Source organism: Elgaria multicarinata, chromosome 3, assembly GCF_023053635.1.
Source record: "Elgaria multicarinata webbii isolate HBS135686 ecotype San Diego chromosome 3, rElgMul1.1.pri, whole genome shotgun sequence".
In the NCBI taxonomy this organism is placed as follows: domain Eukaryota; kingdom Metazoa; phylum Chordata; class Lepidosauria; order Squamata; family Anguidae; genus Elgaria; species Elgaria multicarinata.
The window spans coordinates 79,961,074-79,977,275 of NC_086173.1; the positions used below are offsets into that span (position 1 = coordinate 79,961,074).

The 16,202-nt window shown below is 44.5% G+C and overlaps 1 protein-coding gene across 1 annotated transcript in view; it reads right to left on the reverse strand.

Moving 5' to 3' along the window:
- Positions 1–12,322: 12,322 nt before the first annotated feature.
- The window catches only part of RAD50 (RAD50 double strand break repair protein), a 56,976-nt gene continuing 53,096 nt past the window's right edge, over positions 12,323–16,202 (reverse strand). The window contains exon 27 of the mRNA XM_063120696.1: positions 12,323–12,837. Coding sequence (XP_062976766.1) covers positions 12,651–12,837 — 187 coding nt within the window. The 3' untranslated portion in view covers positions 12,323–12,650. The remainder of the gene's footprint in view (positions 12,838–16,202) is intronic.

Genomic DNA, 16,202 nt, shown 5'->3' on the forward strand with positions numbered 1-16,202 from the left:
TTGGGGTCCATGTGTTCACTCAATTGAGCATGCACACCTAGCTGTTCTAACTCACAAGGGGATAAAGCTGGTTGCTGTCAAATGAAGCACCAACCTGGAGGAGGAAGGGTGCCGTGAGAAGCGGCTGGGGTTTTTGCTGCTATTGCCAGGCAGCTGTGTAGGCCTTTCTGACAAAACATATACAAGCCAATCAGCAAGCGATGCTTTCCCAGGGTAGCTTGTGCGTGGTTAACAAACCACGCGGAGGAAACTGGGTCAGGTTCGGACATCGCGAATAACCACCCTGAAACAAGCAAGGGTGACAACCCACTGTGGGTTGTCACATGTCTTGTGAACCAGGATCAACAAATCAACAAACTCATTTCTGGCAGTTTTCATCTCCATTAGGAGCAGGTCTTTTGCAAAGTTGATGGGTCTTAACTTCCCATTCAAGACAAGGCCACTCCAAAAGATTTTGCATTATTACAAGGATAGCTCACAGCTTGATGGTGTTGGTGGGTAAATCCACACACCCCCCTCGCAGATACTGTGAGGATTGCAGCTAAACTCAGAGGGAACAGGGAAGTCTGAGGCAGATGGAAAGTTACATTATTTTCCCTGCTCATGAAAAAGTCCTGGCGCTTAGAGCCTGAGGGCCCTGGCTCCACTACATTATGGCTCAGGAGTACAGATTTTATTTCTAAAATGAGCAGAAGCAGCTACTGATTTATAAACAGGAAAGTTCTGGCATGGCTCAGTATTACAAAATTTGCCTCATGACTACAGTTACACAACTGAATGATTTGTACGCCATTTTAAAGAATAAATAAGTTTGTTTAAGAATGATACAGAATTAGGTGTCGTTGTCCAATGCACAGATAAAGCATCAATGCTTCCAGAAAACGAGATTGCATCATCAGTAATGGAATGCCTCTTATTGCAACAATTCTGCTGTCAAGGGAGTTACAACCCTCTTCAAAAGAGAGACACTAAGGAGCTCAGACACTTGCATACTTTGCAAAAGTTGATCCAGTAATGAACTGTGCCCATCTCGCCTTCCTTGCAATTGTTAAACAAGCAATACACTGATTGTAATACAAAGCAAAATGATAGCAACAATAAATATATTACCTGCACATGTTCGTTTTGAGGAATAAATTTGCTATTAAACTCGGATAGTTTTCTTTCAAACTTGTTTGGTGGTTCTGTTAATGGAGCGGCAAAAACCATTTCTACCAAGCAGCAGATCGCCAAAATCATTTTCAAAGACATGTTCGTTTGATTGTGAAGAGCTACAAAAAGAATCTTTACTGTTGTAGCTCACTTGCAACCCGAATATTTATATCATAGTGCATGATATGACATACACCAAAGGAAAGTTGATGATGTAATGGATTCCCCCTGTATCAAAACCACATCTCTCTCAGCGTCTTTTTGATAAGATGCAAAATGAGTAATGGTTGCTATTTAATGCAAATGGAGCATTTTAAAGGTATACCTGTCTTCCTTTGGGGCCTAAAGCCCAATTTAAAGGTGACACTGGTTTTTTTTTTTACCCTTTCTTTAGCCCACACATGGGGGGGATGAATTTGGGGAGTGGGGGGGTAAGTGTCTGAGTAAGGAAGTTTAATCCCGTTTGTGCTTGCGCTCAAGAAAAAAGTTAGGATCTCCTAGACCAAGGATGGGCAACTTATGTCCTTCCAGATGCTTTTGCCTACAATTCCCATGATCCCTCACCATTAACTATGCTGGAGTTGTAGGCCAAAACATCAAGAGGGACACAAGTTGCCTACCCCTGACCTAGGCACTATGCATTTAACGTAGAGTCTAGTTTAGCCCTAGGTGAGCAAGAAGAACTTACCTGCGTAGGCATCAGCCTCCAATACAGCATGGCACTTGTCATCTTTATCAGGCTGAAATATTTTAGACGTGCAGAATTGTACATCTAAATGATAGGTATATTGATCTATATCTTAGATATTAGAGAGATGTAAGCATGCACTGACTCTGTTCAGATGACACACTAAGCCACGGTGGTTAAGCATTTTGAGCTAAACATTATGGCTTAGCATGTCATGTGAACCATTCTTAACCATGGTGGCTACATAACCATGGTTTAAATACACTCACTAACAATTTGCTGCAAACGTGTTAGCGGCCTAACCATGGATTAGCTTAATGTTTGAACAGGCTCATAAAGTTACAGCTTGTGTTAATAAGATTAGCTACATTGACACTGTAGGGAGTGAATGAGTGTCTATCAGGGAACAGCAAGTATGGAGTTGGAAGGAATCACCTGTTGTGTGGGTTGTGTACTGGCTCCTTGTGGCTTAAGGCTACAGGTGTATTAAACCAGCATTATTATTATTATTATTATTTATTATTATTATTTAGACAACTAATGGCTGGCTTAACTGCCCCATCATATGCTATTAAATGTCTGGAAATAGAAGACAGTCTTAACCTGACACTGAAAAGATGACAATGTTGGCACCAAGCAGGCCTGAGTGAGGAGCTCATTCCACAGTCGGGGCCACCACAAAAAGGCCCTCTCACTTTTCACCACCTTCCAAGCGTCCCTTGGAAGAAGCACTTGGAGGGGTCCCCCAGATGTTGATAATAGTGTCTGGGTATGTTCAGGTCGGGGGGGTGTTCCAAAATTTATTATATTATATTAATATATCACCTTTCCTCCATGGAATTCAAAGTGGGTTGTATCCAGTGTTAGTTTAACTTACGTCCCACTCATTACAATGGGTCTACTCCATTGTCTTCAACATGCACCTGAGTGCATCAGAGTTGGCATGTTTTATTTCTGAAGGGAGGGTGTTCCGAAGAGTGGGTGCCACCACTGAAAAAGCCCTTCTGCTGGTCATTGCCAGATGGTCACCTGCAGGATGTGGGGAGGCCTTTCTCTCAGTCCCACAAACATTCCAGGCACGCCTGATGGGTATGTGGGAGAGAGCCTTCTCTCTGGCTGCTCCAAGGCTCTGGAACTCCCTTCCCAGGGAGGCTAGGCTGGCTCCCTCTGTGCTACAGTTTCGGAGGCAGGCAAAAACATTTTTGTTTCAGCAGGCTTTTGGAACTATACTGGATCTGTGTTAATATATTGGATACCGCCACCACCCATTTTTAACCTGTTACAGTTTTTAAAATTGTTAACACGTTTTTAATTTTACTGTAGGTTTAATTCTATTTTAACTTTTGTAATTTATATTTATGTTTTAATTGTACATGTTTTAATCTTGTAAACCGCCTTGAGTCAAAGTACTGGGGAAAAGGTGTAAAATAATAATAATAATAATAATAATAATAATAATAATAATAATAATAATAATAGTAGTAGGACAGCCTCTGATGATGATCACAGTGGCCAGGCAGGTCTATACCAGAGAAGGCACTCTCTCAGGTTTCCCAGCTCCAAGTTGTTTAGGGCCTTACAGGTTTATACCAAAACCTTAAACTTGCCTGATAGCAAATTAGCAGCTACTGCACTATTTTCAAGAATTGTGTTATATGACAGTGGTTAGACGCATCACACAATAATCTCAGTGTTGCATTCTGCTCCAGCTGTGTCTGGACCATGCATAAAGATAGCCTCACATAGATATTGTGGCTAAGCTATTCCTGTCTAAAGACTGTTGTGGTTGATGCGTCAGCCATAAGTCCTTCTCACTGCAGACACTTGGGTCTCCAGAGACAAAAACGGTTCTGCGAGTACATTCTTCCATTGGCACACACCCCTGTACACTCTGGTCATTAGGCTCCAAGTGCCTAATTGGAGGAAAGGTTGGTCAGTATGAGAAGCAGCAGCACCTTTTTGGTTTTGGCACCCATTCTCTGGACTTTGCTACCTGGGGTGGCCTGGGAAGGTTGCTGGCTTCCTTCTAGCTTTTAGAACGCTGGCAAAAAATATTTCCTGAAGAATATTTTATTTTGATGCTGCTGGTTTGTGTATTTGTATGACATTCATTTAATTATTTATCTATCAAAATATTTATATCTTCCTGTCCCAAAAGTGCTCCCAAGGCAGAAACTCTAAAAACTATCTCATATCAAAGCAAAGCAAATTAGGAACAGAACAGAATTATCTTTAAAACAGACTTGAGGAACCTCTGGCTTGCCAGCAGCCTGGCCTGGCCTGTGGGGCCTCAGGAAAGGCCCTGCCCATGCCCCAAAGCCTCACCTCCTCTGAGAAGGAAGAGTGGGGGTGGGGGTGAGTGACTGGGAAAGGGGGAGCAAAGCTTGCAGTCAGTCAGCCTCTTATGAGGCTTGCTGTGGTGAGTCCATTTTACTCTTCCTTCAACGTCTCCTGATTGGAGGAGGAGGGGGAGTGAGGCTGCCTCAGGACTCCCGAGTCAAGCCTTATTGGGGAGGGGAGGGGGAAGCATATCCAGTTCTGGACTCAGCAGCCTTCCCCAGTTGGGAAAAGGGATTCTCTGATGAGGGGAAAAGAAGGAAGAGCGTACCTAGCTGCACACTCAGATGGTACATGGAGTAGCTCCTCCTCCAAGCACTACCTGGTGAGTGCACAGTTACTTCACCCACCTCCAGGTAAATCTGGATGATGGCGAGTCTCTTTCTTTAAGCAGATTGCTCCATGCCTCTTTCTGTGCAGAGAATGGGGACAAATTATGTTAGGGGGTAGGGCTTTGTGAGAGACGGAGGGGCTTCAGGGGTGATGTCAATGCCCTGATATCATCCAGCCCCCAGGATCAACCTGGTTACCCACCCCTGCTTTAACATTAATCCCATTTTAAAACCCACTAAAAAAACAAACGAAACTAAAAACAACACAACCAATGGAACAGATTGGGGTCAATCCTACTTCCTAAGGGAGGGAATTCCACAGCCGAGATGTTGTCACAGAAAACTGAGTTTTAGATGCTTGGGGTATTAGATATTCTTGCTTTATTTTATTTTATTGATTTATCTGTGAGACTTCTATACCACTTAATATAATAAAATCCCTAAGTGGTTCACATATAAATACTAAAACTGCATTTAAAGTCCAATATTAAAAACAATTCCAATTACACTAATAGTATAGCAGCGAAAGCTCAGTGTGATAGAACGCATGCTTGGCATTCAGAAGGTCCCAGGTTTGATTCCCCCGTTCCTCCAGGTCAGGCGAGGAAAACAATCCCGCCTGAAACCCTGGAGAGCAGCTGCCAGTCAGTGCCGACAATACTGGGCTAGATGGACCAATGGGCTGACTCAGTAAAAGGCATCTTCCTATGATCCTACAAGGCGCAGTAAGATGGAGCAGTATGAGAAATTTAATTGCAAGCTTTTCTGCCTCCCGAACTGCACAGGAGTTTGTTTTATTGTAGATTTTACTGTATTAATGCTCTGATGTGTGTGGTTTTATTGTAAGCTGCTTTTGAGGGTCTATCAAAATAAAGAGTGGCATATAACATAAAAAAAAATTCTCTCATGCTATATGATTGTGGGCACAAAATTTCTAATAGTGACCAAGATTAGCAAAACAAAAAAGGCTACACTACAGGAAAAGATAATGCTGATTTCAGAACTTATCATGGCAAACAAATATTCCTTTTCTCTTTCTTTTTTTAAAAGGAAAAAAATGCCTATTATGGGCATGATTAAGAACGAGGAGTGCTAGTTCTTAAAATAGACTGCTAAGGGGCAGATATGTCACTTCAAGAAAGAAGGCGATAAAAGATGTTATCGCACAATGACGCTGAAAAGAAAATGAAAATGACAGTACCAAACAAAGAACTGGAAATGGTTATGATAGTTAATTGTGAATGGAGAACAAATTCTTATGAGCCAAGGGAGATTCTGAGAATTTGCCCCAGCGATTTCACGAGTATAATTAAATTAAGAATTGAAATAACTGGGCTTGTTACATCAGCATTAATACATGGGATGGAAAGTCAAAGCACAGGCTAATTCATGGTTAAAGATCTGTTAGTTAGTTGCCAGCAATATCAGCGTTTAATGCTCAACATAGGGTATTTCCAGATCCTATGTGGGATGTTTTATTATGCAGTTGTCTTTATTGAGGGAATCTTACAGGGGGATCCAGATTCCATCATCTTTCACTTGTAACCCTCCCTTATTATCCCATTACTTCTTTCATCATTTTTCTTTCCTACAGACAATTGCTAAGGAGGGAAAGACGTAATAGCTGCACAACATCTCTGGATTGGTAATGCTCCGACTCTGTCTGGAAGCGGGGAATGGTACAGAAAGAACAACAGAGCAGAGGGAGACTGAGTAAAAACATATAGTCCCTGTTTTGTTTGTTATTATTTACCAGCAGATGCACCTTTCTCGTTTTGATTGTGAGGGAATCAAGGGCCTGGCCATGGAGCCAGGCATGATGGTGTCGTTTCTGCTGCCTTGAAGGAGGTGGTGGTGCATCCTGTCATGAAAAAACCCTTTCCTCAGTCCAGAGATTAATATCATCACCCAGACACAAATACTCTCCTTTTGCTCAAGAGAGTAGTGGAGTCTCAGTTGCAGGGGCTCTTGGGTGAAACTGTTTATCTTGATCCATTTCGTTCTCGGTTCAGGCCTGGTTTCAGGATGGCATCAGCCTTGTTTGCCCTGATGGATGGACTTCTTCTTTGGGAGGGGGCCAGGAGGAGGGCGACCCTGTTAATTATTTCTATTTATTTATTTATTTATTTATTACATTTTTATACCGCCCAATAGCCAAAGCTCTCTGGGCGGTTCACAAAAATTAAAACCATCATAAAACAACCAACAAGTTAAAAACACAAATACAAAATACAATATAAAAAGCACAACCAGGATAAAACCACGCAGCAAAATTGATATAAGGTTAAAATACAGAGTTAAAACAGTATAATTTAAATTTAAGTTAAAATTAAGTGTTAAAATACTGAGTGAATAAAAAGGTCTTCAGCTGGCGACGAAAGCAGTACAGTGTAGGCACCAGGCGGACCTCTCTGGGGAGCTCATTCCACAACCGGGGTGCCACGGCGGAGAAAGCCCTCCTCCTAGTAGCCACCTGCCTCACTTCCTTTGGCAGGGGCTCACGGAGAAGGGCCCCTGTAGATGATCTTAAGGTCCGGGCAGGTACATATGGGAGGAGGCGTTCCTTCAAATAACCTGGCCCCAAACCGTTTAGGGCTTTAAATGTCAATACCAGCACTTTGAATCGGGCCCGGACCTGGACTGGCAGCCAATGAAGTTGTAAAAGAACTGGCGTAATGTGATCTCGCCGGCCAGTCCCTGTTAGTAAACGGGCTGCCCTGTTTTGTACCAGCTGAAGCTTCCGGACCGTTTTCAAAGGCAGCCCCACGTATAACGCATTGCAGTAATCCAAACGAGAGGTTATCAGAGCATGGATAACTGTAGCTAGGCTATCACTGTCCAGATAAGGGCGCAGTTGGTATATCAACCTAAGCTGATAAAAGGTGCTCTTTGCCACTGAGTTCACCTGTGCCTCAAGTGACAGTTCTGGATCGAAGAGCACCCCCAAACTATGGACCCGATCCTTTAGGGAGAGTGCAACCCCGTCCAGGACAGGGCAAACATCACCTCGCTGGACAAATGAACCACCCGCTAACAGTACCTCTGTCTTGTCTGGATTGAGTCTCAGTTTGTTAGCCCTCATCCAGTCCATTACCGTGCCCAGGCACTGGTTCAGAACAGCCACTGCCTCACCTGGGTTTGATGAAAAGGAAAGGTAGAGCTGGGTATCATCCGCATATTGATGACATGTATATGTTAAACAGCATAGGGGATAAGATAGAGCCCTGTGGAACCCCATAGCTTAGGAGCCACGGCACAGAGCAATAATCCCCCAGCACCACCTTCTGGAATCGGCCATCCAAGTAGGAGTGGAACCACTGCAACACAGTACCTCCAACTCCCAGCTCAGACAACCTATCCAGAAGGATACCATGGTCGATGGTATCGAAGGCCGCTGAGAGGTCTAAGAGAACCAACAGGGTCGCACTCCCCCTGTCTCTCTCCCGACAGAGGTCATGCCACAGGGCGACCAAGGCAGTTTCCGTTCCAAAACCAGACCTGAAACCCGATTGAAATGGATCTAGATAATCCATTTCATTCAAGAGTGCCTGGAGTTGTCCTGCAACCACCCGCTCAAGCACCTTGCCCAGGAAAGGGATATTAGCCACCGGCCTGTAGTTGTTAACATCCTCCGGGTCCAGATTAGGCTTCTTCAGGAGTGGTCTAATTGCTGCCTCTTTTAAAGAGGCCGGCACCACTCCCTCTCTCAAGGAGGCATTTACAACCTCCTGGACCCAGCCGGCGATCCCCTCCTTATTTGATGTAATGAGCCACGAGGGGCAAGGGTCAAGCACACAGGTGGTCGACCGGACTTGGCCAAGCACCTTGTCCACATCCTCGGGCCTCAATAACTGAAACTCATCCAATAAAACTGAGCCGGATGGCGCTCTGAACGCCTCTACTGGTGCTGCTGCATTAAGTGTGGTGTCCAATTCATGACGAATCTGAGCGACTTTATCTTCAAAGTGCCGTGCAAACTCGTCACAGCGTGCTACCGAGGGTTCCACCATCTCACGCCCTGGCCCAGAGTGTAACAGGCCATGAACCACTCAGAAAAGCTCCGCCGGACGACACTGAGAAGACGCAATGCTGGTGGAAAAGAACTGCCTCTTTGCCACCCTCACCGCCACAGAGTAGACACGATAGTGAGCTCTAACCCGTGTTCGATCAGACCCAGCACGAGTTTTCCTCCACCTGCGTTCTAGCTGTCTCCCCTCTTGCTTCATTGCCCTCAGCTCAGGTGTATACCAAGGAGCTGACCAGGCTCTGCTCAGAGGGAGAGGACGCTTGGGCGTGATCATGTCAACCGCCTGAGTCATCTCTGCATTCCACAGAGTGACCTGGGCTTCGACAGGAGCACCGGCCATATCAGCAGGAAAATCCCCCAGAGCCCTCTGGAATCCAGCGGAGTCCATTAGCCTCCGGGGGCGGACCATTTTAATAGGCCCCCCACCCTTGCAGAAGGGAAAGGCCGCCGAGAGTCTAAACCTCAGTAGGAAGTGATCCGACCATGACAAAGGGGTAGATGTTAGTTCCCCCACTTCCAGATCACCATCCTCCTGCCCAGTCGAGAAAACCAGATCAAGCGTGTGTCCCTTTGCATGTGTTGGGCCGATGACATGTTGAAACAGCCCCATGGTTGTCATGGCAGCCATGAAGTCCTGAGCCGCTCCGGATACAGCAGACTCGGCATGGAAGTTGAGATCCCCCAGAACCACCATCCTGGGGGTCCTCAACACCAGGTCCGAGACAACCTCCGTCAGCTCAGGCAGGGAGACTGTGGGGCAGCGGGGTGGACGGTACACCAGCAGAATCCCTAATCTGTCTCGAGTACCCAACACACAGTACAAACACTCCAGACCAGCACTCGAATGAACAGGAAGCCTAGAGAGGGAGATTGTATTCCTATAGACCACGGCAACTCCCCCTCCCTCGAGTCTGTGCTGGTGCTGCACCGAGTACCCAGGAGGGCAGAGCTGGGTGAGAGCAACACCCCCCCCAGTTCACCCACCCAGGTCTCAGTGATGCATACCAGGTCAGCCCCCTCATCCACAATCAAATCATGGATGAGGGAGATTTTATTCTGGACTGACCTGGCATTCAGCAGCAGCACCACCAGACCCGAGAGCAAGCTGATATGGCCGCCAGGAACTATCCGGTTGGGGTAGGAACCAGAAGAGGGAATAGCTGTAAGGAATCTATCCCCTCTTCTCCTCATCTGGCCTGTTCCGAGTAAACATTCTGAGTAAACATTCTATACCATTGATCACAGTATCCCCTTGGACCAGCCCCATAAGTTGGGGACCCTGTTTTATGGTGGTTCAAATCTTACTTATAGGATTGATTCCAGAAAATGACACTGGGTGACTGCCTCAACCCAATGTAGTAATTGAACTGGTGGGTGGGGGCGCTACAGGAAATTATTCTGTCTTCAATGCCTTTTAACTTTTATATGAAGCTGTTGGAACAGTCATTAGAAGATTTGGAGCAAGGTGTCATCATTATGCTGATGACAGTTAGCTCTGTATCTCTGTAACACTGCGCACATTCTGAACTGGTGCCAGGATACTGTTATGGGCTCGATGAAACTGAAACTGAATACTGGCAAGACAGACATTATGGGTGGATGGTTCTCATGGTCTGGGAATTGGTTGTTTACCCATACTAAAGAGGGGTTGCACTCCTGCTGAAGTCACAGGTCTGTAGGTTATGGTGCTCCTGGATTCACTTTTGTTAGTATTTATTTATAATTTAAAACCATCAAAATGCAGGGGCGGTGCTAGGTACCTAAAAGACTAGGGGCACAGGTCCCTAAGACACCAACTTGCATAAGCTAATTTACATAGAGTATTCTGCATATAGGTGGGATATAAACCGAATAAATAATAAAATAAATATGCATAATCAGAAATTATTATAATTTAAGCGCTTTAGAAGGCAAGCTAATTCACTACTTGCTTGTTTTCAGGACAGAAATGTGCAACATCACAAATCGTGCTTGCTTACAACTTACCCTCCATGCTCCTGCACGTTGCCTTGGTCTTTCAGGACCAAATGCAGATGAGGAGGATGGAGCGCCTGGGACCAGCAAAGAGCTGTATGGCACCATAAACATTTACAGATAAATTGCAAACTGTACATCATGGCACTGAAAGAAGTTGGTGCTGGAACCTCACCACATTTTCAAAGGAGGACATTAAAATCCCCATTTTTTCAAGTAAAAGGGTTTATGGGCAGATATTTAAGATATATCCTCCAATCTATCACTATTATTATTATTATTATTATTATTATTATTATTATTATTATTATTGTTTATATAGCACCATCAATGTACATGGAAGAAAACATCTTGTTTCCTGTCTTCCACACTGGGTTCACCAAGGGACAAATGTTTAAAGTGCTACATGACACCTTAAACATTTACTGATTAATTGCAAACTGAACATGACACATTGGCAATATATATAGGGATATATTCTGGAGGTGACGGACTCGACCTTGGGGAGCTAGGGGTGGCGATGGCTGACAGAAAACTCTCGCATGGGCTGGTCCATGTAGTCACGAAGAGTCGGAAGCGACTGAACGAATAAACAACGAATAAACATAATAACCCATGCTCTTAGGCTGCAAACATACAAACTTACTAGAGGGTAACCCCCGTTAAACATTGTGGGATTTAATTCTGAGTAAATACTCACTCCCCTCACCAGCAAGCACAACAGCACTGGACGGAGACCACAGGACTGGAAGATGTTGCTTTGCCACTTCTGGCCCCCGGAAAGGCACTCAATTCATGCATAGGGGGACTATTCTTATTACTTCACATATTATAGCCTTTAAACATCTCACAGCACTCTGCTACCCTATTTTTTGCAACACCTTCATCCATACACCCCCCTCCTTTTCATCTTCCTTTCTGCATAGGCTGCAATCCTATGCATATTTACTTCAAAGAAAGTCCTATTGTACTCAGTGGACTTCCTTCTGAGTAAACATACATACAATTGCATTGTAACTGTTTTTAAGGTACCATACCACAAGACTCCTTTCCCCAACTAGGTTTGCCATAGAAATAGCTTGACACATCATGTTTGCTTGAATGGAAGGGGGAGAAACACCCTAAAATAAGTAGGGGTGGAGAAGAATTTCAGTACTTCCGCCAATGATGAGCAGCCTGTGAACTTGCAGAACATTTGTTTTTATGGGGAGTTGCTGGAAGACGGAAGAATGAGGAATTGTGTGGAGGCTGGGAACAGAATAGGGAAGCGGGAACTATAAATGCTAAGTGGTGAGAGAAAAGAATGAGGAGAAAAAAACAGTGGCAATTCCATATCGCAGCTCCTGGGTGACCAGAAAGGAGAGCTCAGGCCCACCCCTCTGAGCAGTTTGCCCCCATCCATTTCCCACATCTTTTCAGCACTACATTTCAAATCAGCAGGCTGTGCCCACGGCTCTCTCACCAGACCCATCAAGGAGGTGGTGCTCACCTTTGATATCTGTGAATGAACCAGACTTCAACTGGAGAATGAATAAATGGGTTTATTTGTTCTTAGGAATTTGGTGGTGATGCACGATGAAGAATTTTGGATTGGGAAGCTGGATATTTCAAAGTCAACTCCTAGTGTTAGAAGACAAATGGCTGTTGGGCCTCCTGATTACACATAGAGGGAGGAGGGCCCAAATAGGTTTAGTTTAGCATTATATTGTTGAATTTCCTCAACTTTATTAATACAGATGTGGCCTTAAACACTTAATCTTGTCCTGTGCCTTCATTTTAGGGCATGAAGGCAATAATTGTTAGACTACTATATTTCTGTTTGCATAGTTTTTATTTTGCCTCTTTTAATAGTAACTGTTCTGTACTAGTCAAGATGCATACATTCAGTAAAAAACACACAACACTCTCCCATATCAAAATAATATAAGGTTGGATCCAAACTTCAAACCCATTTAAATCAACAAGCTCAAGTTAGTCATGATCTTGGTAGTCACAACTAACTTAAGTCCATCGATTTCAATGAGTGTACTCTAAGAAAGATTCAGTATGGATCAACCCATGCTAACTTTATCCACAGATCAGTCTTCATTTTCACTCCATTTTTCTGACCAATCTTTTAATGCAAAATCATTTACTAATTCTAATGAACATATGATCCCAAAGATGTGACATTACATTTCACAATCTCGGAACACTGGTCAATATTCTTCTTAATTCTATAGAATTTCTCCACATATTCAGACCGACTCAGAAGTTCCACAAAATCTTCATCGTGTGTTATCACAAGCAGTTGAAAATTACGTTGCTGGGCTCTACTTTTGATTATCCTGTGAAAAACAACATTTTAAACATATAACCAAAAGAACATGTATTCCAGATTGACAAATTGCAAGCATACAGCAAATGAAACTCTAGAATGAAATAGACTGTTATTCTACCCATTTTTCAAATTAAAGTGTATTGTGATGTTTTTGTTTATATGATACAAAACAAACCCTCCACAATACCCACCTCCCAATCACTCACCCCCTTCCATAACTAGTAGGGACAAGAGAAGTGGGGGAGGTGATGAGGAAAGGAGAAAAGGGGGGAAAGCCAAGGTGATGCAAGCAGCAAGGCTTAGAGCAGCTATTGTTGTTGATCAGTGGGGAGAGACATAATTCATGATTTGACCTTTTACCACAAATTTTTGTCCTTTGACTCTGCTTACATTCTGGATTACCCTATTTGAGAATTGCAAATGAACAGGAAATAAAATACTGAGAGGATTCTAGTAGCAACTACAGTGGTACAGTATATGGCTGGATGCTGTGGGCCAGTGCTTCCCTTCCTTACATTAAAAGGACAGGTTGCTTACCTGTAACTGTGGTTCTTCGAATGGTCATCTGTGCAGTCACACATATGGGCTCTGCGCCTGCGCGAAGCCCCGGTTCGGGAATCTTCTATAGCTAAGAGGCATTTTGGGCGGAAACCCCTCCCCCTCTACTGCGCATATGCAGATTCCCCAGTTCTTCTGAGACCTGAAGGCCTTGTCTGAGGAATATAAACACCTGTAGGTGTATTTGAAAAAACTATATGATAAAGCATTATCATATAGTTTTTTCTTGATGGACACCAAGAGGGGAGTATGGTGGGTGGGTTGTGTGACTGCACAGATGACCACTTGAAGAACCAGTTACAGGTAAGCAACTTGTCCTTCTTCTTCGTGGTCTCTGTGCATCACACATATGGGCGATTAGCAAGCTTTTACTCACTGGAGGAGGGTTGGTGTCCTTAGGTGAATACGGATGACAATACTGCCCTGCCAAAGGAGCAGTCGGATCGCGACCTGACGTCCAGTTTGTAGTGTGACACAAACGTCATTGGTCGAGCCCATGTTGCTGCCTTGCATATCTCTGGGACGGTGGTGCCACGATGGAAGGCAGATGATGTGGAGACAGCTCTGGTGGAATGCCCCTTAATTGATGTTGGGGGTTCCAATTTCTGCAGCTGGTAGGCCAGAGTAATACACTGGACCAGCCATGAGGAGAGCCTCTGTGATGATACAGGTTGGCCCTTCCTGTTTTCCCCATGACAGACGAATAGATGTTGTGATTGGCGAAAAGGAGCAGTGCGCTCTTTATAGAATGCCAAGGCCCTTCTTACGTCTAATGAATGTAAGGTCTTTTCCAAGGTCGTTGAAGGAGAGGGAAAAAAAGCTGGTAATACAATGTCTTGATTGACATGAAAGGCAGAAACCACTTTTGGTAGGAATTGAATGGTACGTTTGGCATTTTGTAGAGGGTTGAACAGTTTGTTGAACCACAGTTGTAAGGTCCTCATCTTTAGTCTTGCTAAAGGTACCACCATGGTGGTTGATGCCATTAGTCTTAGCAGTCTTTGTACTGTATAGGCCGTTATGGTGTGTTGTTTCATTACTCGGACTGTCAGGGTCCTTATGACAGTCGATCTGTCTGCAGGTAGATATGCTCTGGTAGTGTTTGAATTTAGGATTGCTCCTATGTATTTTATAGTTTTGGTTGGAGAGAGAATTGACTTCTCTGTGTTTATTAGGAGACCTAGTTGACGCATGAGATTCTGAACACAGTGGATATGATGTTGAAGGGTTTGTTCTGAATCCGCTACCAACATCCAGTCGTCTATATACAGATGGATCTGAATGCCCTGATATCTGAGATGGGCGCAGACTGCTGCAATACACTTCGTGAAGACCCTGGGTGCTGTTGAAAGACCGAAAGGCAACACTTGATATTGGAAGGCTTGATTGCCGATGATGAAGCGGAGGTAACGTTGGCTGTCATGATGAATGGCTATGTGAAAATAAGCATCCTTTAGATCGACGGAGGCAAACCAAGAGTATTTTGTGAGCAATGGTAGTATAGTGGGGAGGGAGACCATCCGAAACTTCCTTGGTGTAATGTAGGCGTTTACATCCTTTAGGTCTAATATTGGACGTATTCCTCCATTGGTCTTCGGAATGGAGGAATGGTCTTCGGCTCCCTTTTTTAAGAGCGAGTAGACTTCCTCTTGTAGAGGTGCGGATGGCGTTGTTCTTTTTAAGAGCCCCATTGGCGGTAGGGAGTCGAACTCTATTCTGTAACCTCCTTCGATTATCGAGAGCACCCATTTGTCTGATGTTATTTGAGACCAGGCCTCGATTGATGTGGAGAGGCGGTTGCCAAAGGGGGTGCTCGTGTCGTGAAAGCTGGTCAAGTCAAAGGCGCCGGTTCTGTTGGTAATCCGGTCTTTGGCGTTGGAACTTCGATTTAGAAGGTGGAAATTGTCTCCTTCCCTGCTGAAATGGTGGTGGTTGTCTGGGTTGTTGTTTGTCAGGTTGATAGTGTGGTGCGCCGGATCCCATTCCGTACCACCTTTTGGGTTTGAAGTATTGCTGTTGCATTACTCCGATTCCCATCTTTCTGGCTGTCATTCTTGCCCTTTGGACCGTATCCACTGCCTGGTCCGTTGTTGAGTTGAAGAGGCCTATGCCATCTAACAGGAGGCTTTCTATACAGGTCCTGGCTTCCTGGGAGAGGCCTGCTGATCTGAGCCAGGCATGTCTGCGTAGGGCCACTGAAGCTACCATAGTTTTCGCTCCACAATCTGATTGGTGCTTGGCTGTCGCAATCTGTTGTGTTGCCATGCGTGTAGCCTCAGCATGGAATACCCTAGCCAGCTCTCTTTGGTCATCTCCTAGATTATCACATAACAACATCATCTTTTCCCATAAGAAGAGCTGGTATCTCGACATTGTTGCTTGGTAATTAGCTATCTTTAAACTGAGGGATGCTGTAGAATAAAATCTGCGTCCCATCAAGTCTAATCACCGTCCTTCCTTATCGACCGGTGCTGTGTGCACCCTTTGCGATCGACCTTGTGCTGACTCAACTATTATTGAGTTGGGTTGAGGGTGTGTGAATAAAAATTCCGCGTCTTTTTCAAAAACTCTATACATGTTGTTGAGACGCTTTGAGGAAGGTTGGAGTGCTGTGGGATCTTTCCAGTGCTCTTTGACAGTCTTTGATAATGTTGGTAGAAATGGGATAGCTACTGGGGTTGTGGCATCTGTATAGATAGCCTCAAACACCGGGTCTTCCAACTTTTCTAGTGCCTGCTTCGTCTCGATTCCCAAGGACTGCGCCATCCTTTGAATAAGGTCCACGAAATGTCCCAGTCCTTCTGATGGGGAGAC